The 26111-nt window shown below is 34.5% G+C and overlaps 7 protein-coding genes and 1 non-coding gene across 13 annotated transcripts; 3 read left to right on the top strand and 5 right to left on the bottom strand.

Moving 5' to 3' along the window:
* The first annotated feature begins 262 nt into the window (after positions 1-262).
* Positions 263-799, top strand: LOC123192092 (glycine-rich protein DOT1-like). The gene has a single exon (XM_044604556.1). It carries the CDS (start codon positions 263-265, stop codon positions 797-799), a length of 537 nt encoding a protein of 178 aa, XP_044460491.1.
* A 203-nt stretch (positions 800-1002) lies between these two features.
* Positions 1003-3790, bottom strand: LOC123192091 (allantoinase-like). Its single transcript, XM_044604555.1, has 5 exons — positions 3787-3790; positions 2441-2583; positions 2231-2341; positions 2038-2136; positions 1003-1852 (listed from the first exon to the last, which is right to left on the bottom strand). Exons 1-5 carry the CDS (start codon positions 3788-3790, stop codon positions 1718-1720), a joined length of 492 nt encoding a protein of 163 aa, XP_044460490.1. The 3' UTR covers positions 1003-1717.
* Positions 3791-4501: 711 nt separating this feature from the next.
* On the top strand, positions 4502-11513 carry LOC123192428 (general transcription and DNA repair factor IIH subunit TFB2). 2 transcript variants are annotated; one of them, XM_044604972.1, is made up of 16 exons: positions 4502-4616; positions 4720-4837; positions 5074-5235; positions 5782-5850; positions 6266-6359; positions 6524-6624; positions 6731-6776; positions 6855-6914; positions 8105-8173; positions 8484-8567; positions 8665-8748; positions 9494-9579; positions 10182-10272; positions 10464-10544; positions 10761-10835; positions 10927-11513. In XM_044604972.1, exons 2-16 carry the CDS (start codon positions 4725-4727, stop codon positions 11062-11064), a joined length of 1353 nt encoding a protein of 450 aa, XP_044460907.1. In that variant the 5' UTR covers positions 4502-4616; positions 4720-4724; the 3' UTR covers positions 11065-11513. The 2 variants fall into 2 exon arrangements, with proteins under 2 accessions (XP_044460907.1, XP_044460906.1); XM_044604971.1 differs by having other exon boundaries at positions 4515-4837.
* Positions 11514-13752: 2239 nt separating this feature from the next.
* On the bottom strand, positions 13753-15379 carry LOC123192430 (protein-S-isoprenylcysteine O-methyltransferase B-like). 3 transcript variants are annotated; one of them, XM_044604977.1, is made up of 2 exons: positions 15187-15379; positions 13753-14675 (listed from the first exon to the last, which is right to left on the bottom strand). In XM_044604977.1, exon 2 carries the CDS (start codon positions 14635-14637, stop codon positions 14089-14091), a length of 549 nt encoding a protein of 182 aa, XP_044460912.1. In that variant the 5' UTR covers positions 14638-14675; positions 15187-15379; the 3' UTR covers positions 13753-14088. The 3 variants fall into 3 exon arrangements, with proteins under 3 accessions (XP_044460912.1, XP_044460911.1, XP_044460910.1); XM_044604976.1 differs by having other exon boundaries at positions 13753-14899; positions 15187-15376; XM_044604975.1 differs by having other exon boundaries at positions 13753-14784; positions 15187-15376.
* TRNAV-UAC lies at positions 15369-15441 on the bottom strand. Its single transcript has one exon. It is a non-coding gene; the product is annotated as a tRNA-Val (tRNA).
* A 99-nt stretch (positions 15442-15540) lies between these two features.
* On the top strand, positions 15541-16921 carry LOC123192431 (tetraspanin-19-like). 2 transcript variants are annotated; one of them, XM_044604978.1, is made up of 5 exons: positions 15541-15810; positions 16017-16116; positions 16229-16309; positions 16394-16491; positions 16673-16921. In XM_044604978.1, the coding sequence occupies exons 1-4, from the start codon at positions 15644-15646 to the stop codon at positions 16484-16486; spliced, it is 441 nt and encodes a 146-aa protein (XP_044460913.1). In that variant the 5' UTR covers positions 15541-15643; the 3' UTR covers positions 16487-16491; positions 16673-16921. The 2 variants fall into 2 exon arrangements, with proteins under 2 accessions (XP_044460913.1, XP_044460914.1); XM_044604979.1 differs by lacking the exons at positions 16017-16116; positions 16229-16309.
* A 551-nt stretch (positions 16922-17472) lies between these two features.
* Positions 17473-19717, bottom strand: LOC123192429 (sphingolipid delta(4)-desaturase DES1-like). Its single transcript, XM_044604974.1, has 2 exons — positions 19394-19717; positions 17473-18660 (listed from the first exon to the last, which is right to left on the bottom strand). The coding sequence occupies exons 1-2, from the start codon at positions 19562-19564 to the stop codon at positions 17833-17835; spliced, it is 999 nt and encodes a 332-aa protein (XP_044460909.1). The 5' UTR covers positions 19565-19717; the 3' UTR covers positions 17473-17832.
* Positions 19718-20230: 513 nt separating this feature from the next.
* LOC123193748 (E3 ubiquitin-protein ligase AIRP2-like) lies at positions 20231-24317 on the bottom strand. 2 transcript variants are annotated; one of them, XM_044606832.1, is made up of 5 exons: positions 23907-24308; positions 22758-22908; positions 22620-22686; positions 22285-22519; positions 20231-20833 (listed from the first exon to the last, which is right to left on the bottom strand). In XM_044606832.1, the coding sequence occupies exons 1-5, from the start codon at positions 23984-23986 to the stop codon at positions 20623-20625; spliced, it is 744 nt and encodes a 247-aa protein (XP_044462767.1). In that variant the 5' UTR covers positions 23987-24308; the 3' UTR covers positions 20231-20622. The 2 variants fall into 2 exon arrangements, with proteins under 2 accessions (XP_044462767.1, XP_044462768.1); XM_044606833.1 differs by lacking the exon at positions 20231-20833 and adding an exon at positions 21407-21731 and having other exon boundaries at positions 23907-24317.
* Positions 24318-26111: the final 1794 nt, after the last annotated feature.

Raw genomic sequence — 26111 nt, 5'->3', positions numbered from 1 at the left:
AGCTCTCAAATATGTCTAAAATAAATATCAAAAGCTCACCAATTAATGGTATTTTTTTGCATTAACAGAGCCCACAAATTCTTGGCTCATGCAAGGATCATGATCATGAGAACCTGAACCATGCGTCTTTCCATTTACTTCATCAATTCCAGAATTCCCGCCTTCTTTCCTGCAAATGATAAAACTATGAACAACTATCTTCTGTTTTTAAATGTATAAATTCAAATATTTGATGGTTAAGGTCATTGAAAATCTTCCAGAAATGGCTGAAATTAAATGGGCTAACTTGTTTTTTGTAGTTTTGCTGAGCTTAGGAGTTTGCTACTCTTCTCAGAGAGAGCTTGCACCAGTCAAAGAGGAATCATATAAACAAGATAATAATAATATCAACGGTGAAGAAAAATGGGGCATTGGCGGAGCGATTGGTGGTGGTATTAACATCGGCGGCGATGACAATGGTTGTCATGGCAATCCTGGTATTAATATCGGTGGTGATGCCCGCGCTGGTATCAGCCTTCCCGGTATTAATATTGGCGGTGATGTCAATGGTCGTGTTAGTGGTACAGGTAGCATTAGCGGGGGCATTTCTGGTGATATAAGTCTTGGCGGCGGCGGTGCTCCACCTTGTTCTAGCTGTAATAGTGGTGGTGCTTATGGTGAAACTGATCAGTCATTAGATTTGGGTTCTAATGCTCTAATAATAATAATAATGCCACCATTAATGATGCAAACAGTATTGCAGCAAAGCAAGAGAACAATGAGGCTCATGAAAATGAAGGTGAAGTTGCAGAAGCTGTAGCACCCAGCTATGGCTGGCCAGCTCAAGATAGAATATGATATAATACTTGGCTGTAGGATAAGGCATGGCCTATGTTTACTATGGAATAAGACCTTCAGAAGTCTGAATCAGTTTCAGTTTATAACAGTTGCTTCAGTTGGTACTATAGCTTAATTTCAATCTATTTATCAGGAAAAATTACAACATTTCTTCAAGCTATGTCGAGCAATGAAATTCGTTAATGATTAAATGTAACCAAATATTGCAATTCATCTCTGACTAAAACTAAAAGCATGCAAACCAATATACAAACTATGGCCATTGGCCAATTTAAGCAAGCTTTCGTTTTCATAGTCATAGCCGCGCATTGATTGATGATTTTTCAGCACCTCCAGTGCCGATTCTTCAGCAACCCCTGTGCCCATATCATGTGCAACAAAGAGAACTGAAAGTGAGCCTGTAGCAGAGATAGCCTTAGCCAGGTGCTGCTTCTTCTACTCTCATTCCACGAGATCCATAGTATTTTTGGATGCTTGCACCCAGGGGTCATAAGAGGCCTCTTAATAGGAACTCATAAAAGAAATCTACAAACCTGATAAAGGTTTGCATAGTACAGAGAATGGAAATTATTACACCAAGTTCCACATATGCTCCACAAATCAAAGCAGAATTTACAGGTGATTTATGACTCGTCCGCCTGCTCCATTGACAATTTCAAGCACTGCACAATCTTCATACGAGGTTTATTTTCCATATTCAATTTTCATTGTATCATTCAACCTCCATTCCTTTTATTAGTTTTATAGCAAAGGATGATCGTGATCGGCAGGAAACCTCGATGAGAAGTTTGGATTTGAAACCTGGAGAAGTTCTGAAGGGACTGTACAACAGTACAAACAAGAATAATGGCAGATCAAGCAACGGAAATTACTCATAAGTTCATGTGGATGTGGCAAGGATTGGCTTGCCACAGGCGGGGGGAGCATGTCTTCCTTCTTTGTACACAAGATTTCCTCTAACAAATGTGCCCAATACTTTTCCAGAGAGTCTTCTTCCGAGATAGGCAGAGATTTGCTAATAGAATGTGATTTCAACCTTAGAAATTAAAAAAAAAATGAATATGAAATTCTTAGGTAAATATTTTTGGTGAAAAAAGAGTATCAACATTTTTTTAGAAGGCATTTTTCAAATATATAATCTCAAAAACCAATTTTAAGAGTGGTGTTTTAGGTTTATCAAAAATCATATGAAACACTTGCAGGATGTTTAATGTATATAGGATGGTCATGGTTGAGGTCATACTCCATTTCAAGTTCCCAAACAACAATGTCCGCATGGTTTCCAATCGCAATGGCTCCCTGCAGAAAGTATTTCAAAGTAATGCCACATGATCCTCGCATGCTATGTTGCCAAAGTTCGCTCAGAATATAAGCACAAGTTAATTTTGCAAACCTTTGAATGTTGTCCAGCAAGCTTGGCAGGCCTCTCAGTCCACCATGAAGCCAACTGCTCTGAAGTTACTCCATATTTTTGCCCATATGACCAAGTTACAGGAAGAACAAACTGGGGATGATCTCAAAATAATGCCCATGGTGTACAATATCAGTATTAAGATAGCAGTAGCAATTCATACGATTTTATTCCTCATACTGAAAAACCAACCTGCATAGATGATATACCACCCCAAGCTCTCAACAAGTCACCATCATCAAGGAGTTTAAGTTCTGGCTCAGTTGGTGAATGATCTGAATTTATCATATCAATCTGTCCTTTCTGTAACCAAAATTTAAAAATCAAGAAGAAAGCTAAGTACCATTAGAGCCTTCCACTTACATACTCGGGGAACACTGTGGACCTTTGGAAGATGTACCCGGCGCCTCAAATACAAATGCAGTTTTAGGGAAGAAATTTATACTAAAAGTTTTGTCAGCTAAATAGCTTGCAGGAACATTATCCTTGCCACTTACATACTGATAGCTTTAGATTTATGTATTATATGAAAGCTTCAGATTTGATCTCCAGATTTTGGTAAGAAGAAAAATAAAGATTAGTTAGCACTAAGCCGTTGCCGGTGAACATTTCTATCGAGATCAGTTTTATGTACAGCAGAGACAATAACCATCCTCATGCTGCTAGGTCTGAGAACAAGGTCGTTGTTGCTCAATGCATTAAGTTTGCAAGCTTGTGACTCAAGAATAACATTAATAAACCTTTAAAAATTCAAAATTTTTAACTCATATCTTAAAAATTGATTTTCTTTCACTTTGGATTTGAAGTAATTATTAAATATATAAGTTTTGAATTTAGTTTGAATAAATTATTTTTATCTTGAGTTTACACTCCAGCCTCCAAGCTCCAAACTAATCAAATTTGAGTTTGGTACATACACAATTGAGTTGAACTCAAATCTAATACTACTTTACTCGATTACGCGGCTATTTATGTAGGTTAATACATGTTAATATGGTATACTCTCATTTGATAAAAATGTGTGAAGCATTAGATACAGGGCTAGATTCGAACTAAACTGAGTTCGAGTTTGTTTCGGTTTGTATATAGTAAAGCTCGAGCTTGTGGAAGCTAAGGTTGAACTCTGTTCAAATTCAGTTCAATACATTTCAAACTCGAGTTTTTAACTATTTCGTTATTAAAACAATGTTATTTTAATACATATCGATCGAAACGACGTCATTTTATATCAAAATTTTTAATTAGCAAATTTGGCGAATAGCTCATGCTCAAACGAGTTTATATAGGGTTGGCTCATTTTGAGCTTTAGCTTGAACAGACTCGATTCAAATTTAACCCTAATTGGATAGAAGAAAACATGTTGTTTAATTTTATATTTATTTAATATTTTTAATTAAAATTAATATAAAATAAGAATATATTAATTTAATTTTTGGATTTAAATGTTACCAATAATAGGCCAAAGGACTATTTCCCACCCAAACTATGCTGAATTCTAAAAGTTCCCCCCATTAATTATGGAAATATCGTTTACCTACCCATGACCGGTTAAATTTAACGGACCCTAACCCCTAAAAATTTAATCTCATTTTCCCCTAAAAGTTTAAAAACTAATTTTTCTCCCCTAAGCTAAGTTTGAAAACATCACATTCCCCCCCTAGGGTTTAGTTTCCAAACCCCTTCACTTTCTCCGACGTCATCGCCGACCGTCTCTCCCTCCCGACGGTTTCTCTTCCACCGATGGCCCTCCTTAACTCCACCCCAACCAATCCAATGTCGTCTGGGAAGAGAAATCGTCTTCCCAGATGAAGATGACTCATCTTCCCAGAGGACGACGAGTCGTCTGGTCTTCGTCTGGGAAGACGATTTCTCTTCTCAGGCGAAGACTAGACGACGACGAATGGGTTGGGGTGGAGTTGAGACAGGCCGTTGGTGGAAGAGAAACCATCGGGAGAGAGAGACGATCGGCGATGGCGTCGGAGAAAGTGAAGGGGTTTGGAAACTAAACCCTAGGGTGAGAGATGTGATCTTTTCAAACTTGGTTTAAGGGAGAAAAGTTAGTTTTTTAAATTTGGGAGGGGGGGGGGAGAATATTTAAGTTTATTTTTAATATTAACTATAAAATGATGATTTTACCTTTACTATCGTTAATTTTATCTACTCATAGATGGGTAAACGGTATTTCATAGTTAACGGGGGAAACTTTGAGATTTTAGCATAGTTTAGGTGGGAAATAGTCGTTTGGCCCCAATAATACTTCAAATATCTGTCGTTGGGAAACAGTCATTTGGCCTAAACTCACCTGAAGATGAAACACTCCATTCTCTAACACTGATCAGACTCATCAAGCTGAGAGCTTTACATACAAGTACACAAGAATACCACAAATTTTAATTGCTAATCGATTTATACTTAAATTCCGTCGTTAATTTAAATCTTCTGCAAAACCCTAAAGCTCTATCGAATTTCTGCAAGAATGCCGGAAGTGAGGATTATAGCTAAAAATTTTATGGACATGGTAGCCTCGTTGACCGCCAGGGACCTCGATAAGCTCTACAACAATCCCTTCATTTGCGAAGCCATTCTAAGGTATTCTTCCATTTATTCTTTCCTATGTTTTATTATTCTTGATTTTCTGTTCTGTCTTTCAAGTTAATTTGATTGGTTTTATAGATTTATCCGTGGGCAATAGCTGAAATTGATGAGAAAAATTAGATAAATGAAATAATGGAGAGTGTAGTGTTCTGGTGTAGTAAGTTTTTACTGCTGATTTATTTTTCTGATGATATGATATAATGGTGTTTGTTGTTTGTTTTGGTACTCAGGTCACTGCCCCCTCTCGCGAAGAAGTATGTGTTAGAGATGTTGTATATGGATTCTGCGTTACCAGCAAAGTCGGTGGAGGAGTGGGTGCTTTCAGATGGATTCACCAAGCACAGAGTTGCCATTGATCGGTTGGTTCAGTTGAGAATATTTTCAGAGGAAAAGTATGTACCTTATTGAATTGTTTGTAACTTTTTCTATGAAACTGGATGGCTAGAAATTGAGAGTAATTTTGGAAATTTTATGCTATTTTTAAGCATGCTTGTGAACACTATGTTTTGTTGTCATCAAAGGAGAGTGTTTATCATATGTGTGAAGTTCAGCTTTGTCTGAATGAATTTTCAACATGAGTTTTATCTGGATTGTGAAATAGAAAGCTGTGCTAAGGTGTTGGTTTTACTTTTTGGACCATTTCTCACATGAATGCTGTTGCTTGAGAAGCAGGCCAATTTTGTGCTTGGTAAATTCTTTCCGTTAGGATTCTGTTCTGTTTTCATTTTTCCTGATAAGTTTATCATGGCCTTAAAAGCAAATTACAATCACATATAAGTTGCATTGTTTGGCAACTTTGAAATATTAAGTTTTGCAGTTTTATCTGTTATTACTCCTCCATAATAGTTTATGTTTGAAAAATAATCTGTTTATATTGTTTTTGAAATTAATGCTATATGGTCTGCCTTCTACTGAAGTTCTTCAACATTTTTTGGCAGGAAAAAGGAAACCAGTTACAAATTAAATCCAACTTTCCAGGCCAACCTTCGAAAGCATTTGATATATGGGTGAGTTTAGAATTCTAGCTGGCTTCTTTGATGTACATCTTGCCCTCTGCCTTTTGTTTTCGGTGGGCAGTTTGTAGTGTTAATAGTTCCAGATGGTCTGGATAAAATCTTCTCTTCTTCATATATTTTGTAGGGTCAAGCACACAACATTTTCCAGTATCTTAATTTATGGGTTTTACTGCCCTCCTTTTGACCAAAATGTGCAATATATAATAATAAACTTGAAGTTTCACTTAATAAGTCAACCCAGGATGTGCCCTTCTACCACTTGCACTGCATTTTGTATTACCTCCAACAATTGATTTATGACACAAGATTGTTTTGGCTATCAATATTACCATGCCTTCTGTTCACAAGCAATGAATTAGGTGATCTTATTTTTTAATCAATGAAATGCATGAATCTAAATTTTCAGTGGAGCTTTGCCAAGGGAACCAATGCCTTCAAATATTACTGTGAGGCTTCCAAGCTTGGAGGAACTTGAGGCTTATGCCGTTGGACAGTGGGAGGTGTGAACTTTTTACAGAATAATTGTATGCATGTTCAATGACACTTTTTTATCTTTTATTGTATCTTTAGTGATATGTTATGGCATGATTAACTTTTGGAATTGGCTATTAGATTGTTCTTTATATTATATCCACTCTTATATCTTGCTATTATGTTAAATCAGTGTTTCTTGCTGCAACTTATTAGTTCCTCACAAGCTGAAAAGACAACAAATTTCAGCTCTTCCATGATGAAGGTTTTTCAGCGAGGACTTTTGACTCAAAGGTTATATTTCTTGCCAACTTTAGACCCTTGTTTTTTTCTGCAATTAATTATTTAAAGTCTTGATTCTCTGATGTGGTATTGTGTTGTATATGTGTGTTGATTGTAGGGAAAAAGAATCCCCAAGATTAACGGAGAGTGGCTTTCAATTTTTGGTATGTAAGTAGACCATAAGATTTCTGAAATTCTTATGGTGTGGCTGATAGTTGTTTTTTATATGTATAAATATACAGCTGATGGATACCAATGCACAGCTCTGGTACATTGTCAGAGAATATATCTCTAATTCTCAGGTATGTTCTCCTAAGATTCTTTGTAGTGGTTCTCTCAGCATTGAGTTTCTGTGAGTCCCTGCTATTAATATTATACTATGACTGATGTTTTCTTTCTAGTACAAAACCTAAGTTATCATTTATAGAGAACGAAGGGAAAACACGACTAAATGCCAAGGGTGTTTACTATTCTTTCCATTTACATTTTTTTTCCTTGTTCTTTCTGGAAAATGTTGTTATTCATTCCCTTGACCATTTTCATTATTAAGATGGTAAACAGAAGATTCATAACTGAAAAAAAAGCATGCACACAAACAATCACGAATATAACTAAAAACTAAACAAAGAGAAAATGTGAAAACCACACAAAATAAAAAATGCGTTTTGAAAATTTAATAGCAAATGTGCTCTTGAATCTTGAAAATAGAGAATTCAACCTTATTATTATTTTTATTTTGAATTCATTTTTTAAAATAGAAGCACAAAGAACTATAGAGAACTCAAACTTGTTTTTAATAATATGTTTCAAACCCAAAAATTCAGAATAAATTCCAAAATTGAATCAAATAAGCTAGATAAAGAAATGCAGAAATCAAGAGAGAATTGGCTGATTAATGCACTGGGAGAGTACTTTCTTTAATCAGATGAGGAAGCACAAACTCCAACTGAGAATTACACTGCTGGATTTCTTAAACAGAGTAGAATAAAGAAACAAAAAGACACAACAAAGACAAACTCAAATCCTTGGCAATTCAAAGGCCAGTGCTCTCCAAAACCAATCCAGTTCCAATATTCTCCTCTCCCGGACTTCCCATGCCCTTCCCTTTTATTCCTTTCTCAACCAATCCAAAGCAGCCACATGGTCCTTCTAATTGGTTACTCAAATCTTCCTTATTCATCTTTTTTCTGTTACACTTCATTGGTTGGCAATCTTGACTGATTAGGGCTCTATCATATTATATTTAGTAGTATGTTTCTTTTTTTTCCCTTTTTTTCCATAGATTAAATTTCTATATTCCTTAGTTAGAGATAATGATCATTTCTAGAAAAAAAAAATTAAGAAATTCTTTATTTTCTACTTTTTTTGACGTTTTACTAGAGATGACAGTGCACGGATACTTAGGATTATCTTTTGTGATAATGTGACATTAGGTTTGTTTTTATAGGATATTATATTCATGTTGTAGTCAGACTTTCTTATTTTTGTGCAGGAACGAGGTGTCAGTCAAGCAGATTTAATTTCATTTCTTCTAGAGCTTAGTTTTCATGTTGCTGGTGAGGTAGGGGTTTAACTTTTTATCTGTACCTTGCAATTACTTAGATATTCCATTTCTTGTAGTGTTTGTAACCTTTGAGGTTGCTTCCATTAGGTTAGCACTTTTGATTCTGTCAGTGAAAGACATTCCTTTGATTCATCATTGCTTTAAGTACTGTCTTTCGTTTGATTTTTCCGGTCCATGTGTTGCTTCTGTTTTCCAGTGATGCTCTTTCTTTACTTTATTTTTTGAGGATTTTAAAGTTTTCTGCCCAGGAATTCTCAAAGTAATTTGCAAGCTCACTCTATCACTTTATGGTTTCTTAACGTATCAGGCATATAATATAAATACGCTGAGCGATCTACAGAGGAATATGATCAAGGACTTTGCTGACTTGGGATTGGTCAAACTTCAACAGGTTGTGCTAGTCTGTGGTCGAAAATGTTGATCCTCTCAGTTAATTATTAATATTTTATTATATCAATTTCCAATCTGATATATGCATACATCTTCAGGGCAGGAAAGAGAGTTGGTTTATACCTACCAAATTAGCTACCAATCTTTCAGTGAGCTTGACTGAGTCATCATCACGGAAAGAGGTATGCTGGTTGTGAGATGATCACCTAATTTGGATTTAAAAAAAAAAAAGGAGTACATAAAATAAAAATAATCTTATTGCTCTTCAATGTGCAGATAATGATTGTGATTGTGTAGAATGTGTCTGATTAGAACCATTATTTGCCATGTTGAGCCAAGCTGACTGTTATGCTTGATGTGGCCTAACTTCTTGGAATTACTATATGTATTTGTTCACTTACAATATTCAGCTCTTCCCTTCTGCTTTTTGTGCGTTTCTACATTTTCTTAGTGGCTTTGTCTAGCCATGCCTTGAAGAATTGCCTTCTTAGCACATATATAAATTGAAGCATCATTAAAGGCACACGTGCTTTTGGATTGTGTCCTGAAGTATGTTGTCTTGTCTACATGTTGCAGGAATATTGTTTCACATTGATATTAAATTATTAAATTTTATTTGCTTGTAATTGTTGAATGCAGTTTTGCAACAAGATGATGGGCGAGAAGAACTGAAGTAATTCATTTCATCTATTTGTGACACAATGTGAATGCATGCCAACATAATAGATGTGTTGTCCTTCATGGTTGAATTATTCCTTAGTATAAAATTTTTAGAGCTTCAACTTTGTGATCTATTATGAGTTATAATGCCCTTTTTGAACCTATTGTTTATGTTTTCACTCTTTTTTCCCCTACATAAGTGTTATGTGCACATTAAGAATTGGCTATATTCTAATACTTATTTATTTTATGTTTCTTTTTCTTCAGGGTTTTGTTGTTGTGGAAACAAACTTCAGGATGTATGCTTACTCAACATCTAAGTTGCACTGTGAAATTTTGCGCCTTTTCTCGAGGTAGGACAGCTTTACTTGATAAAATTTTCTAGTTTGTCTTGATGTTATGCAATTCTTACTCAATAATTTTTTTTTCATTGTTTAACCTCTGAAAAAAGAGGTTTTAGTTATTTTCCCCACTGCATATCAAATAGTGTTCCATGAAAGCATTTAAAATTTTTAACTGAATATCACTGTCCATTCATGATTAATTGTTTTTGTTTTATTGTGATTGAAACATTAATAAATACATATCCAATTGTAAAGACCTGGGATAATTTGGAGTTGAAATTAAACTACCCTTCCATGAGACTTAATTTTTTCATGGGCATCAGACGGCATGCATTTTTTAAGATAACTCTTAACAAATTGATGGAAAGAAGAAATTATTCTTCTTTATTGTTCAATATTAAATTCATGATGTGTCTGTTTCTTTTTATTGGCTAAAATATTGGATCCTTCCTCTACTCTTTATCAGCTACTTGAATTTCTCTTATTGATTTGCTTGCATTTGTTTCTTTTCTGTATAATTTCTCTATTTTATCTGCCCAGACTTGGACTATAAATGGTGCTTATATATGATATTGCTTTTAGGAGTAATAACTTTGTGGTTATACATACAGGATAGAGTATCAACTTCCAAACCTTATAGTGGGAGCAATAACAAAGGAAAGTTTGTATAATGCTTTTGAGAATGGCATCACGGCAGAGCAAGTGAGCATTAATATTCAGTTGATTATTTGATTTGTTCTCTGTTTAATGTCCAACTAAGTACTTTCCAAAATGCCTCATTCCTTGCCTAATCTTTTATTCAAAGCCAACTGACTAACTTCTGTGATTATCAATATTTTGCTATAGATATGCTTATTTAGCCTCAAGTAACTCTGGACAGTTTTCACTTGCAGATAATTTCTTTTCTTCGGCAGAATGCACATTCTCGAGTTGCTGATAAAGTTCCATCAGTACCAGAGAATGTATCTGATCAGGTTGTAATTCTCCCCTACATTCAGATATGTGCAACCTAAATATTTTGGCTGTAAATTATTTTTAAAACATATGAATCTGTGTTTCCGACCTTCCATGATAATCGAAGTCAATTGTGGTCTTCATCAGTTTGTCTTATTTCTTTATGTAATGTAAATGTTAAATCTAAAGTATGATTATTTATTTTCTATTGTTTAAACTGCACTCTGATTTGGCAGATAAGACTGTGGGAATCAGATCTGAATCGGGTAGAGATGACCCTTGCTTATTTCTATGATGAATTTCCTTCAAGGGTAATCTGAACCACATCTTTGCTTATTGATTTCTGTCACCTTTCTTCGTATTTTAGTGACAATGTTAGGAGTTATGTGCTTAATCTGGCAGGATGTCTTTGAAGCTGCTTGTGAATATGCACGAGATCATGGTGGTCTGCTATGGGAGGATTCAAAAAGAATGCGTCTATCAGTCAAGGCAGAAATTCACATGAACATGCGAGAGTTTCTTCGGGGTCAAAGCAAGTAGACAACATGTATTCTTGTCCTAAAAATGCAGAGCTCAGTGAACAAAAGGAGGTAACTTAATTCAGGGTTTTTCTTGCCGGCATGATCTTTTGTTCATGGATTAAAGTCGAGATGTCAAAGTTATGCTTTCAGAATTGCTGAAAAGAATACAGGAAAAAAGGTCAATAACGGTGTTTTTTTTTCTTTTCCTGGAATCAGAGGGGTGGTTGTAAGGGGGTGTAGAAACTTGATTCAAGTTTCAGAGTGAAAATAAGAAAATTTTAAACCGTCCACAGATAGAAAAATGTACAAAAAGATAGAACTGAGGAAGACAACCATTTTCAGGCACAAAGAAACATGGAAACTGATTTTGAAAGCATTAATAGCTGAAGTAACTGTTAAAATTTTGTAACAAATTCTTTTTCATTAGCCTATTTGCTAACAAGTTCTCTATTAGAAGTTAGAACCTCATATGTATGGAGTCCTCAATGGCAAACAATTATATTTTTTGGATCACTCTTTCCTCAAAACAATAGTGTGACCAATAGAATCAATAAGGCTCCTTAAATGCAGAAAACCAAAATAATTCAGCAAAGACAAAGTATAATAATTTTTAATTATATAAACATTTCAATTTTTATATTATTTTTATTTTTGTTTTTACACATAATTATATATTCTATAAAGAAATAGATATATTTTCATTTGATACCATAATTGGGAATTCTGCTACTCAATGCCCAATGTCAATAAGAGAATTTATTATTTACTAACACAATAAGTAATATTATATATTGTGATTAATTGTATGACCGATTCTATTCAGATCAAAACAGTCGGGTCAACCCGTAACATGATCTATTCTACTTAATTTTGATATTAAGTCATAGGATAATAACTATTAAAAAATATATAATATAATATGATATACCCATTTGTTAAAAGTTTATTCTTAATTATATTTTGGATCTTATCATGCTACAGCTCCACACGACTCATCAATATATTGGTCATGGTATGATATGGCTTACGGGCATGGTGGTCGTGCTGGGCTGGTGTCGGTTCCTTAACTTAATATTTCTATTTGTGGGGCATTTTATGAGCCCTAAATTTACCGATAAATGTGGAATTTTTTTCCCCTCTCTTTTAAATGAGATGGAAAAAAAAAAAAAAACCAATAAACAAGAGAATCCGAAACAAATTCTTCCAGCCCAAAATATAATCCAATATTCAATTCCACTCTTCTCGGTTGTGCAACGTTAAAAGTTGAGTGTCTTTGAAGTGGAGGTGGAGGGTACTCTCTACTTCTCTGCTTGAAGTTGGAGTTGTATTTTTATAGAAAAAAGGGGGGAACGAAACCAAGTCTGCAGTTTCCGTTTGCAGCCGCCGTGTCAACGAGAGAAGAAAAAAACGATTTGAGTCAAGGTTAAGTAATCTGTATTGTTCATAGTTTAGTTTTTTATTTTGGCGTTAAAATGGATGAGTCTGATACCCGAAACCTTCGAAACATATGCATATTAGCCCATGTGGATCACGGTAAAACAACATTTCCTGACCATCTAATTGCCGCCACGGGTGGTGGTTTACTCCACGGAAAACTCGCCGGTAAGCTTCGGTTTATGGATTATCTTGATGAGGAACAACGGCGTGCCATTACAATGAAGAGTTCTTCAATTGCTCTTCATTATAAGCACTATTCAATTAATCTTATTGACTCCCCTGGTCATATGGACTTCTGTAGTGAAGTCTCGACCGCCGCCCGTTTGAGTGATGGTGCCTCAGTTTTGGTTGATGCTGTTGAGGGTGTTCACATTCAGACTCACGCTGTCTTGCGTCAGACTTGGATTGATGAAACAGTAACCTCTACAAATGGGTAAAACATTTTGATGAAACTAAACCCAGATGAAACATTTTAATTGTTTAGTAATTAAACCCAGGTCAGCTTTTAACAGTTGTAAGACAGAAGTAACAACAATTTTGCGGAGAAAAGGTTATATGGTGTACAAGAAAATTTTGTTTTTCAGGGTGATTGATTTTCATGCGTCTTTCCCTTTTTCCTTTTTCCCTTTTCTAATTCCATTCAATACGCATGCGGGTTCTTCAATATTGCTGCATTCCTGGAATTAAGCTTTGTACTTGTAAGTTTGTAACATTGAATTTGTTGTTAAATGAGTCAGTAAGGTCTAAAATTCCATGGAATTGTCTCGAGTATGCTTTATACATATATGATTTACCAACTTCTGTTGAGTTCATGCTGCAGTGATATCTCTTAATCTCACACTGCTCGGATGTTTTATTGATTTAATTGTTTATTGAAGGCACCTTTTATTTGTTTTTGATGCACAATATTACCTTTTCTATAGAACATTTATAAATGGACATTGTGGTGATACTTGTTGAATCTTAAGGGAGTTTAAGAAGGTGATTGATTTAACAGGTAAGTGCAGACTCTGCAATTCATGTTATGGTTTCTGGGATTGTAAAATTTTGGTTAAATGAACTGGTAAACATCTTTTATGAAAGATTAAAACCCAAGCATAATTAATCACCCTTGTTGTCTCTCTTTGATATTTCAATTTATGTAGAGATCTTCTGTAAAATGAAATTTCAGTGACATAACACTTCTCCAGGCTGACATCCCCTACCAAACCATGATAACTTGTCCCCCAGAAGTTCATTTTACACATTCACATGAATACATTTATAACTATATCAGCAAGTATCGGTGAAATTGATTAATAGGAAGCAATCTCTGTATTGCAGTTTGACAAAAATTGTAAGAAAACCAAGCACAAAATATGACAACCAAAAGTTAGAAATACTGCACTGTTTTACAAAAACAAAAAACCTTCATAAACACTTCCTATCTCAATAATACGTTCTCAGCCGAGCAAAAAGCGAGTGAGATTAATAAAATAGTCACTCTCACCACCATTATTCTGTTCAGCATCAAAGATGTTCACCTCTATAATAAAACAGCGGTGAACTTTGTCGATGAAGCGAGTATCCAAGACAAATGCTACCCTGCCAATATGACCATTTACTATCATTTTACAAATGGCACCCCAGAAGGAACTTGCCTGGCATATTCATCATACTGTGATCCAAAAAACTGTCTCAAGAAATATTCTTCATATGGTATCCTCTCATGAAAAAAATTCCATACAACAATTGCAAATCCAACTGTGGAGATGGGATTACACAGCATTATCTGTATGCCAACAGACCAGATGAGGAAACTGCAGTATCCAGGATGGCGGATGAAGCTATAGATTCCATGACTAACAAGTTGGTGGTGTTCCTCAAGGTAAATCTTAATCAGATGTGTGAAGGCTTGACCAGCTGTTATAATAGCCATTTTCCTAATTATTTCCCCAATTATAACCATTGCAAGACCTGCATTGCTTATCCACCAGTATTCCTTCAAGCCAGGAAAGAAAAAAATTTCAACCAAGTACTCCATCGTTGCAAATGCCATCGCCAAAAGATAGTCTTTGCTAATCAAAAGTGATTTCAGAGTAACATTTGAACTACCATGAAAGGCAATTGCTAAAACATATTCAGAACTGTGAAAGAACAGAACTGCCAAGAACATCTGAGATAACTGCCTGCAAGCTGTATCACTGAAAATTTCTGTCATTCTCAACAAGCAAAGAGTCAATTTTCCTTTACTTGTTTCCAATACCAGGCAGCTTATTGAAGAACAGTGATGAACAAAGTCACTGGAACTTATACTTGAGACCTGAGATGTTGAATGCAAAGCAAAACAATATCAAGACCGAAATTTGAGGGTCGATATCACCCAAAAATTCTTCATGTACCGCACATCTCCAGCATAAATTAGGAAAATAAGATTACTGCAAACGCAGATTTTTTCATTTACATAACAATAATTGGTTTCTCCTAACAGATGTAAATTTAAAAGCTCAGTTCTTTATAAATGCAAATGATTTATAGAGCATCAAATGTTACTTCTAGCATACAGTCATTGCATAAAAAATAAAAGAAGAATGATTTGTCTATATCAGATCATGATGGGTTATAAATTTTAATTTAAACAAATGAGTAAGGGATCAACCAAATAAATTGGGACAATACGGCATACAGAATATGTGCGTTTAATAAAAGAGAGAGAGTTTCAGACCTTGTGGTTCGCCTAATTTTCCACCAAAAGACTTCAAACATCAAGACCCAGAAAGAATGACCATGTTTCGCGTTGGTTTCACTTGTAAAAAACGAAAATCAATGGAACCACAGCTTTTAGCGGAATGCCTTTGAATCATATTCGGACGTCAAACGTGTCAATCAAAAAAGTAAGAATGAAAATGTTGCTGCCCAGGATCGAACTGGGGACCTTCAGTGTGTAAGACTGACGTGATAACCACTACACCACAGCAACATGTTGTATCTCTTTTTTTTTTTTAATTAAGTTATAACCAGTAATAGAGTTGCTACTATACATGAAATTTTGTAATTCTCAAATTTTCTGACATTTTGATTGTTGTAGAGGAAAAAGAAAACAAACAATTAGAACATAGAAAGAAACTCCCCCAAGATCTCCTGTATCAGCTAGCTGCTGTTGACTGTTGTTTGTAGAAGAAATGGCAAGAATTGCAAGAGCTTATCCGCAGTCATTCCTGAAAGCTGTGAATTTGGTAATAGGAATGGTTGGTATTGCCATGATCCTTTATGGTTTATGGATAATCAGAGTTTGGCAAAGAGACATGCAAGATTCATCCTTTGAGGATTCCAACTCTACTGCTCCACGGTAAGCTAAAGCTAGTTAATTTAATTTTCTTCCATATTCACATGTTTCCCACCTGTGATTTTGTCAAATTAAGCAAATGCTTATTTCTCTGAAGATTATGGTCATTTCAATATTTGCAGATGGTAAGTTTTTCGCTTGAACAGAATAGAAATGGTTCTTTTTTGTGTTGATAGTTTGTATTTATCATCATTATATACAAATTGCAGGTTTATATACAAATTTCTTGTCATTGGTGTCTCCTATTGCCATATAGCAGGCCTTGGTCATATTGCCGCTGATAGTGCAAATCGGTTTTGCCTTTCTTGTGTATCCTTTCTCAACAATACAAAAGGCTTTATATCAAACAATTTATTATATAATTATGTTGAGACCCTCAAGTTGATGTTTTGAAATATTTGTTGATCTTGGATTAACAAAGTATATGACGGTTATCTTTTTGCTTCTCCTTTTGGAGAGTGCTATGACAGCTGATATACTGCTAAATTTTTACCGGGAGAAGGTAATTGTAACTCATTTCTCAATTCTCACAAGTTCTCTAATCTATAGCAAGAATGTTAACTGATTTCATGTGTTATATGAACAGGATTTACCTGATGATCCAACAGGGAGGTTTCAGGATTTCAAAGAATTTGTTACTTCGATATCTTCATATAGATGGGCATTTAGATCATCGTAACACGGGTAATTTATTTCTTTAATGTTGCAGTATTTTTTTCACATGATCTAGACTTAAATGTGAAGATCCATCCTCAACTTCCCTAGTTTTTAATCTCTAACTATCTTGTTTTCATTCCCATAGCTTACTTCTGGGATGATTTTCTGAATCAAAGTTTTTTTTATTATTATTATTATTCATTTGCAGGCAAACAAGTAAAGGCAATAGCAAGATATTTTCCTAATACTGGGGATGACTGCGAAGATGAAAGCACGATTAGAACAGCAGATTCAGTCTGAAGGCAGAAGTTGACAATGATATGATAGTTTTTACTGGAGCAGCTTGACTGTGATATAAGCAAATACTCGTAGTTTTAATGCATCCCTTGTTTTGCTTAATTATACCACTTAATTTTGCTACAACATTTGAAATTTTGCAGTAGTCACATTTACCAATTATGATGCTTCTCTTTTTTAAGTTTTATTTATTTTAATATTTGGTCCCAATGAAAATTCTGATTCTGGGTCACATTACCTTGGCATTGCACGTAACATGTCAAAATTTGGGTCGAATTTTTCAGATCAGAAGATTTCCTGGGTTAAAAATTATCTGATAAATTTTGGTTGAATTTTTCATGTTAGAAAGAAAAATTTTGTCTTTGTTGGTACAAAGGTGAAATCAAGAATCTGTAATTGATATATTTTCCAAGCCTGATAGAAGGGCTAAAAGATCAATGGAATGGTTAAACCATAATTTTAAAACATTAGCAAGGCATGTCAGATGAAACTTAACCAAGTAAATCTCTAATATTAATAAGTTGAAGAATTTGAAACCATGTAAATACCACTCTTAATCTGAGCAGTGGGGTTGTTCCCACAGGACTCCATTCGGATGAGCTACGAAATCCACTGAAAACATAAATATAAACCACAAACAAATATTAAATGAGATCAATGAACTTAAACTATGCCAATACTAATTGCTTGTTGCATTCCTTTTGTTCAAAATTTACAGCAGTGAAATGTCCTTTTAGTAAAATCTGATAAGAAATGTTGTTCAACATGCATTATCTCCTTGTTACAACTGAGCTGATATCAAGAGAAAAGTTAAGAACAAGATGATTATAGACCCACAGAGAGAAAAAAATAAAAATGGTAGTATCCCACAATTCTGATACAAAAGCCAGCAAACATGAAGAATTGTGTAAAACTACACGAGAAAACTTGACTCAGTTCTTGCCAGTTTAGTGCTACACTGTAAAATCATGATTCTTCAAGAATGATACAAACAATAGCATTGAAAATATATAATGAACTCACTTTAACTGAGGGCACAATAAGAAAGGCCGAAAGGTAAAGGTAGGGCACCTATTCACATTTCTTCATTGCTGGTGACTTTCTCTTCATGCGGCTAAAAGGTCCAACTGTTCTGTCCATAATATACATATAGATAACCTGGCTCCAAGACTTATATGAGGCCAAACCTTCATAATGCTCTGGGGCAATCTCCCTCACCTTGTGAAGCCTGTGTCCAGGAATTCTTGGGAAATCATGGTGCTCATTATGGTATCCCACCTGCCATGTTAGAAGATTCATGGGGCCATAGTAAGAATAAGTTTCTTGGTCAGGCTTGAAAACATAGTGTTCCGAGATGAAGTGACCAGCCATTGGGTGCATCCCACCCCCAACAAATGTAGAAAGGATCAAATAAGCCAAAGATTTCCAGCCCCAGAAATGAACCATGGCCAAGTCAAGAGAAATTTGAATGGTGAAGTTAATAAATTCCCAAAATCCAGGGGGCTTCGGGTTGAGAAACAGAGGTCGCAATGCATAGAAGAAGAGTTGAAAGATCACCCATATGGATTTTGAAACCACACTTGTCACAAGACGGGTTTCAGTAAGGCTTGGAATGTCCATGTCAATGCCATCTACTCCTTGAAAGCGATGGTGCTCAAGGTGATACTTTTGGAATGTGACAGACATTGGTACACCAATAGGAAGGTTAGCAAATATTCCAAGCCAACGGTTGTAGACTGGAGTAGAGAAGGCGAGATTGTGGCTCAACTCGTGGATAGCTAAAAAAAGATTGTGGTTGAGAAAAGAGCCAAAGAAGTAGGATATTGCCAGGATCTTCAACCAGCCTGCATTGCGGAGCAAAGTAGCAGTTCCAAGCTGAAGCAGAACAACAACAGTAACCTGCAACACCATAACATTGAGGACATCAATATAGTATAAAGCTGATAAACACATTTAAACTACCAAGTACCAACAACAATCCTTAAATAAAATGATTAATGGACTCAGTTTTTACAAAAAGATTTGGGCAAATCAATGCAACACTCGCATGTGAAGCAAAAATACAAAAAAAGATTCAAAAGTACATAATTATGTTTGTCAAGAATTGCATAAACTTCATCAAGAATCGGGTAAAAAAATTAACAAACACATAATTATGTTTAAAGAGATATAAGAATAGATTCTAAAACTGTATAATTTGAAATGTTAATGGCAAAAACTACTTCATATAATCTTCCTTCAGAAAAATCTACTTGACTAGCATTTCAAAAACAAAGTTACAAAGAAACAGAAGATTGGCATATTACAACATATAATTGAGTTCAATCTCAATGAAATCAATTAGGAACAGAATTAAATAATATAAAATGAAAAACAGCATTTTTTTTGTTCAAGAAAATATGAAGAAAAAAACATGTGCATCAGATAATAAGCAAATTGATGTAGATACATTGGAGAGATACAGAACTCGAACAAGAAGAAGAAGAACAAAAACAACACTACTTTACATTGCATATACAACGATGTACATAAATAATAAAAACCCAGAAATCGATTGAGCCAAAGAATCCAAAATGACCCACATTATAACTTGAGATCTAAAATTCAAAAGATCAGAAAAAGAGAGGAAAACCTTAAGAAGAGCCCAAGGGTCAGGGCCAAAAAGCTCTTTAATTTGAGGGTACTGAGAGAGGATCTGACGTCTCCTAGAAGCATGAGGCTCGTCCGTATATGACCAGAAAAAATCAGTAGCCATAACTCCCTCCTTTTCCTCCTCTCTATCTTCCCCTCTTCCCAATCCCATCTTCTCTCTACCCCTGTCTCCACAAACCGTTTAATTTTTTTTAATAATTATTATTATTTAAATTAAATCATGCCCCTTCTTTTGTCTTGGGTATATTTGGGGAAGAGGGAAGCCAGTGACTGAAAATTGGAGTCAGCGTTATTGTAGGTAAATGTGGACATGAATGGACCAAGTTGTCCTTGTCCAGTTTACAGCCTGGGTTGTCCTGTGCCCTGTTTTCTGCCAACCGTTTTTCAGACTCTAACGTGGATCCATAATCATAGATCCAGTTTTCTTTGTAATGGCTATATCATAATACACTAATTAACTCCATATTGCATTGCGCATTTCCCAGAAAGCAAAAAATTGTTCCTTCTCGTAAAGGCCTAATTCTCTATTTAAAAAAAATGGTATATTATGTATTATTATTTATGTCCCATTGTTTCTGAACAAAAACCAGGTACTACGCAGCATTGACAACACTTTGATGGATGATTTAACAGTTTTAAACTCAGATTCAGAAAAAAATAATCCCCAAGTTTTCTATTAACAAACAAACAAATTGCTTGATGAAATCCATTTTTCGTGTAGTTTACATTATTGTTCTCTAAAGCAACGAGTAAACTTGGTCCTGCTTGACCACCAACATCACTTCAACAACCCATACAAAAGGATTTAGCAGATAAATTGGCAGCATGAAATAACAATATATATTACTTTAAAAAGCTTTGAGACTGAGATTAACAATTTATACAAATTAACAATAGATGCTCAACACCATAAAAGACGAAGCAGAGCAAGTTGAAAAGCTTTTAGTCCAAGCTATACAATCATGAATCATGTACATGCGAGCTAAATACAATTTTTTATGAACCCTTTCCTAAATAATTTATCTAAAACTTCACCCACCAGCATGACAATATCTCAGGCTGGGTTCTTCTTGGCAGAAGTGGGAAGAAAGTCACTGCTGCTCTTTGTTACCTATGTTTTACCGAATGAATTTCGGCCCTTATGTAACCAAACGAAATTGGAGGAATCTACTCATTCGAGGGCAAGAAAATGTACTTATCATCATTCACCTATCGTAGGTGGGAATCGTACGAATCAAAAAGGTGATCAGGAACAATCAGTGGCAACTTGTCTATATACATGAAGAGCCTTCTAAGATTCTCCCTGGTCACCGTTGCCATGTCGATTATGTCCCTGCTATCTGTATAAACCCAGAGATCACAAGAGTTCACTCTCTTCAGACTGTCACGACAAAAGGGGCATGACTGCGACCTTGTTCGCCTGTAATTTATTGGAACACATATTTAATAACTTACAAATCAATAAAAATGTTACAAACAGGTAGATCAAGGCTAAATAATTGGTCCCTACAGGAAAAAAAAAAAGATCTAGACAAACCCTCCAACAGACTTTAGGAAAACAAAATTTTTAAAACACTGGCACTATTGTCTCAATCATCAACAGCTAAAATCATCATTTGACAACCCTGTTCTTTGAAATTGTAAAATCATATCAACAATACCAAGTACTGTTGCCTTAGCAAATAAATGCTGCATGTGCACAAACATATACTGGCTACCATCTCAGAAATTACTGAAGTGGTATAACTCGAAAGATAAAAAACCAGGGGCTAACTAATCCATACAGTGCAAGAACTCATATTTTCAGCCACTTTCCTGTTCATACCACGCTCACAAATGCAGAAAATTAAACAATTTAAATGAAATAGCACACAAAATTGGATCCATTACTGTATGTTGAGAACTCACTGGCAACCGTACACAAATTATTATATGCACAAGTTGAAAAGGAAGCAACATAAAGCTCAATATTTGAGAGAGCAAGATCATTCAATCACAATGCCAACACCACCCAGGTCACAGAGAAATTCCATAGCAACATGAGAGAACAGAAAATTTGTTCCATATAGCCTTAACAATGAATATAAAATTATAAACAACACTGAAAACCATACCCAGTAGACCTGGAAATGAAAGAACGTCCCATAGTGACATATTCAATTCAACTAGGATGGATTTAACAATTAAATTCTCATTGGGGTTATTGCGCAGCTTGCTTCAAAACTAATGTTGTTTTCATTGTCACAGATTCATTTTGTCTTCCTAAAGTAGTTACTGTGTTCTTGCAATTGCTTTGAACATCATCTTTGTCCCATCCTCTGTATATTTTCCAAATGCTCCTCAAAGTCAGAAAAGGATTATTTCAAATATCCAACCAGAAATTTGGTCTTTAACATGGCATGAATGCAATTACAATATATTTTTAAAATAGACATGGGCTTGTCTAAATATTGGTTGCTGCCAAATTTACTGACAAAAGCCATGCATCCAGCATAAAATGAAAAATTAGAATAAAACACCTCCACATCTCAATAAATAGCATTTTAAGGTACACACTCACCAATAGATACTACAAATTCAGTAAAGATAGAAACCACATACCTATTCTGCTGCAAAAAATTTCACATAATGCTGCAATTTCAGTTTTTATTTATCACTTGCAACAATGTTTTTCTACTTTATTCTGATTCATTACCATTCATATTGGCACAGAACATATAAATCAAAAATTAAACAATCCAGTTTCAATGCGATATCCAGCACCTTCGTGTGAATGAATTGTGCTCAACACATTAGATTACTGTAAATCCCATAATCAAATAAAAACTCAATAGAGACAGAGCAAGAAAGAAAGAAAGAAAGAAATTGTACCATTCTCGGTAGCATTTCAAGCACATGGAATGATTGCAGTTGGGCAACACAATCTTACTATTCATCTCCATGCATATTCCGCATTCTTCTTCTCTTTCAATATCTACATCTGTATGTTGCCCATAATCCTCATCATCGCTTCTTCGGTATCTTTCCATGCACACAGCCTTCTGCTTTTTGTCTTCAGTATCTGTAACACCTCTTTGCAGTTGCAATAAAGAGGGATAAATTACCCCTGATCAAAGCAGGAATCTTATTTCAGAAAAACGATACAGCCCTCATACCCAATGAGATAGTAAGTGAACCACAAAAAAATCAGAATACATCAAATGTACCATAGAACTCTCTAATGCTTGCTTTTCTTTCATGGGTAGACATGGTGGTGGTTCCATCCACATAAACCTGCAAAACTGCTAAGGTAAGCAAACATCCATCATAAAAAATAATTAACAAAACAACTCAACAAAGAAAACCTTGTAAATTAGTATTCTTAACAGTCCAAGGGCTCCAGCTAGGTTGCAGTCTGTCCACTGCACTAAAAATAGGAACAAGTGCGCAGCTGGACTGTATGACATTCTCATCTGAAGGCAGGCACCATCATACTCCCTTGGAAAATCTGATGCCCTAGAAAACACATGGAAATACATGAAATCAAAATGAATCAGAATCATCCTGAGTAAGCCACAACTCAGTGTAGATCTCAGACAGATATTATATAATAAGTATGTATATTCAAAGAAGGTCTCATTTGAATCATCCAACTTGAAGTCACCACCCTGCCTCTTACAGCTTAAAATTGCAATAATTCTTGCAAATATTAGCCAGCCATTAGTTGAAGACATTAAACACCTAAGTTGCAAACACTGAATATGAAAATTAAATCTACATTGAATTACTGAGAAACATAGAAAAAACATCAAGGCTTTGCGGATAATTCACAAGCTGGGACCAGAAGATGATTATATAGCCCTCAATGTCCATATCTCAATACCAACACCATTATAAGTGGAACCCATTTGGCCACGTGAAGTCAGCTGAATACAATCTATCAAGATGACGGTAATGACCCACAATAGCACTCACACTGATAAAATCTACAATAAATCTAAAGCAGGGCAGTACTGAATTCTCTTTTCTAAATGAAAAATAGCAATATCACTCAAAGTAAGACGCAACTCTGATATAACAAGAACCAATGCCCAGTACAATAAAATATCAACAAATATGACATTAATACTTACTGCTCAATTTTTTTTATTTACAACAAAATAAACTTTAACACAAACATAAACAACGTTCAATGAGCCAAAAAGCTCAAAATCAACAAAAATGACAACTTTATATTGAAAACACATTATTAAAGGGGAAAAATTCAACTTGCAGGAATAAAATCAAAGGGAAGAAAAATATAATAAGGCTAGATCATCGAATGATAAGGTACTTTTAGAAGTGTCAAAATAGAAAGGCAAATTGAAAACTAAAATCATAATCTAAGAACAAAAACCAGATTTTGACAATCTATGAAGCACCAATTAAACCAACAACAAAATCCCACAAAGAGGAGTCAGATTTACAGAAACCCAGAACACAAATTGTCAAAAAGAGACAAAAAGAAAACATACAAAGTATTAGCATGTTGAATATCGGCTTCAAGAACTTTAAGAGAATCCTTAAACGACTTTCGCATGGAACCCACGTACATCTACAAGTAAAGAAAAGTGAAAGAAACCCAGAAAAGAAAAATTCCAAAATCAAAAAAGAAAATGGGAGAATAGATTGGGGTTTAGGGATTAGGATGCCTTAAAAGAGTGAAGTTGAAATGGGTTATTTAAGTTTTGGACATTTTTGTTATTGGGATTGTTGGTGTAGGTGATTAGCGTTGGTGGAACATGTATTCGGTTCTTTGAAAGCAACGAGAAGATTGGGAGAGGAAGTGCGACGTGGAGAGGTGGGTTGTCGTGGAGCGTGGTAAAATTATAAAATAAAAGATGACGACGAATTGAGGTGTGTGAGGCACAGTGCGAACCGAGACCAACTTATCCACTTCTTCTGTATTTAATGGGGATCTTGTCTCCCACTTTTTCCCTTTTTTCTACTTTGAGTAGCTTTTCCTCCACGCCATCGAATTTCTCCGTTCTTTTTCTTTCCCTCTTTTCCCCCTTTTCTTTCCTTTTATTTTCCATCCTTTATTTTTTTATAGGAAAACAAATTTCTCTTTTAAAATTCAGAAATAATAACATTTTCTCACTGATAATAAATCATTAATGAAATTACAAAATTTTAATTTTTAATATTTATTTTAACACCTCATTTTTAACAATAAGGAGATTTTTTCTAATTTTATCAAAAATTTGTTATTAACTGAAAAACAATTTTTAATTAAAAACCTTTATCCAAAATAAAAAAAAAAAAAAGCTAAAGAGGAAAAAAATAGAGGCCATATTGATTTTCATAAGTTAAGATGAGGAAATGTAAATAAAAATATATTTATTTCTTAAAATACCCAAATGAATTTTTAACTAGGTTTTTTAAAGGGGTCTAATTATCCCCCATTAATTCTCATAATATCTTGTATTAATTAATTAATTATTATATTTTGTTACTGTTTATAATATTTATTTCCTATTCCTTTATTAATCATGAACTCAAGAGCCGTTATTGCCGGTGGCATTTGGTTGTTTGAAGTAGAGTGGCTTTGTGTTGTGCAATAAATCAACTGAAGTAATTAGTCAACTAATTAGGTCGGCCTCGTAACCAGTATCTATATTTTGATGAAAATCTAAAGCTACAGACTTATTCCCACCCGATGTTTAGTTAATGCTAATTTTAAAAATTTTAAATATCTATTTATCAGTTTAAAAATTTATTAATAATAAAAAAAATAATTATTATTTATCAAATAATATTAAAAATAAAATAAAATATTATTACATTTCTTACTTTGTTTTAAAAAAAGATAATTTTCTTCAATTTAATTTTAAAAAGTTTATTTTCTCTTATTAGGTTTCATTTTTTTCTTATGTTTTTTTGTGACCTTTCTTTATATCCAACTGTCTCTTTTGCCCCAGATCAAGCTACCTTTAGCCTAATAGCAGCACTAGGGTTTTTGTACCTCCCTACTTCACTCATGGACGCTTCCAAACTTCATCTAGCCATGGTTGTTCTTGTTGGCACCTCTTTTGTGATCGTATCTGTCTATTATATGCACAAGAAAATCCTAATATCGTTATTTGAGTTTGTGACATAAGTTGAGAGAGAATGAGATGAGAATAACATCATCGACGTTAACTTGTTATATCACATTAAAGTTATATTTCATGTTATGCTTAGGCGAGGTGGAAAGGAAACAACTATTATTGATGCAGCTTGGCTTTGTTATCAAAAGTTTGGTTGTTCTTGGTCTAGCCACTGTTAGTGATGATAGGCATAACAGTCTGTTTCTTATAAAATGGATTCCTCCCAAGCTTCCTAAGTTGAACACACTATTTAAAGGTATGACATTAAGAACTTGTTGCCAAAGTGATGAATTTAGAAAAGGTTGTCAAAAACGAAAAAAAGTCACTAGAAAACTTTAGAAAAAACATAAGACTTTTGCAAAAAAAAGATAAGTCTTTAAAACTAAGTTGAGAAAAGCAATTTTTTTTTAAATATTACTGATTAAATGATAATCATACTCTTATTACTAATGGATTTTTCTAATAATAACAATTAACAGATAAATATTTGAATTTTCCAAAGTTAGTAAGTGAGACTTTGTTAATGGATCAAACCTTAAATAGGAACAAACCTTTTGGAACAATGGTACATATAAACATTTGAATAAACAA

The sequence above is a fragment of the Mangifera indica genome, chromosome 12 (genome assembly GCF_011075055.1).
Source record: "Mangifera indica cultivar Alphonso chromosome 12, CATAS_Mindica_2.1, whole genome shotgun sequence".
Taxonomy (NCBI): domain Eukaryota; kingdom Viridiplantae; phylum Streptophyta; class Magnoliopsida; order Sapindales; family Anacardiaceae; genus Mangifera; species Mangifera indica.
The sequence above is the reverse complement of the archived record's forward strand: the minus strand, read 5'-3'. Positions and strand labels throughout refer to the sequence as shown.

What these genes read in the sequence shown, in the direction of transcription:
- LOC123192429 (XM_044604974.1), bottom strand. Translation starts at nt 19,564, where the DNA reads ATGGGATTGGGAAGAGGGGAAGATAGAGAGGAGGAAAAGGAGGGAGTT. An exon ending in ACCCTTGGGCTCTTCTTAAG is followed by an intron (nt 18,661 to 19,393) that starts GTTTTCCTCTCT and finishes ATGGTGTTGCAG; the next exon opens with GTTACTGTTGTTGTTCTGCT.
- LOC123192092 (XM_044604556.1), top strand. Translation starts at nt 263, where the DNA reads ATGGCTGAAATTAAATGGGCTAACTTGTTTTTTGTAGTTTTGCTGAGC.
- LOC123192428 (XM_044604972.1), top strand. Translation starts at nt 4,725, where the DNA reads ATGCCGGAAGTGAGGATTATAGCTAAAAATTTTATGGACATGGTAGCC. An exon ending in AGAATATTTTCAGAGGAAAA is followed by an intron (nt 5,236 to 5,781) that starts GTATGTACCTTA and finishes ATTTTTTGGCAG; the next exon opens with GAAAAAGGAAACCAGTTACA. An exon ending in GATTGGTCAAACTTCAACAG is followed by an intron (nt 8,568 to 8,664) that starts GTTGTGCTAGTC and finishes ATACATCTTCAG; the next exon opens with GGCAGGAAAGAGAGTTGGTT.
- LOC123192431 (XM_044604978.1), top strand. Translation starts at nt 15,644, where the DNA reads ATGGCAAGAATTGCAAGAGCTTATCCGCAGTCATTCCTGAAAGCTGTG. An exon ending in ATCGGTTTTGCCTTTCTTGT is followed by an intron (nt 16,117 to 16,228) that starts GTATCCTTTCTC and finishes GGATTAACAAAG; the next exon opens with TATATGACGGTTATCTTTTT. An exon ending in TAAATTTTTACCGGGAGAAG is followed by an intron (nt 16,310 to 16,393) that starts GTAATTGTAACT and finishes TTATATGAACAG; the next exon opens with GATTTACCTGATGATCCAAC.
- LOC123193748 (XM_044606832.1), bottom strand. Translation starts at nt 23,986, where the DNA reads ATGTACGTGGGTTCCATGCGAAAGTCGTTTAAGGATTCTCTTAAAGTT. An exon ending in ATTCAACATGCTAATACTTT is followed by an intron (nt 22,909 to 23,906) that starts GTATGTTTTCTT and finishes TGTGTTTTCTAG; the next exon opens with GGCATCAGATTTTCCAAGGG. An exon ending in AAGCATTAGAGAGTTCTATG is followed by an intron (nt 22,520 to 22,619) that starts GTACATTTGATG and finishes TGCTTTGATCAG; the next exon opens with GGGTAATTTATCCCTCTTTA.
- LOC123192091 (XM_044604555.1), bottom strand. An exon ending in GTGGTATATCATCTATGCAG is followed by an intron (nt 2,342 to 2,440) that starts GTTGGTTTTTCA and finishes GATCATCCCCAG; the next exon opens with TTTGTTCTTCCTGTAACTTG. An exon ending in TTGCTGGACAACATTCAAAG is followed by an intron (nt 2,137 to 2,230) that starts GTTTGCAAAATT and finishes TACTTTCTGCAG; the next exon opens with GGAGCCATTGCGATTGGAAA.
- LOC123192430 (XM_044604976.1), bottom strand. Translation starts at nt 14,682, where the DNA reads ATGACAGAAATTTTCAGTGATACAGCTTGCAGGCAGTTATCTCAGATG.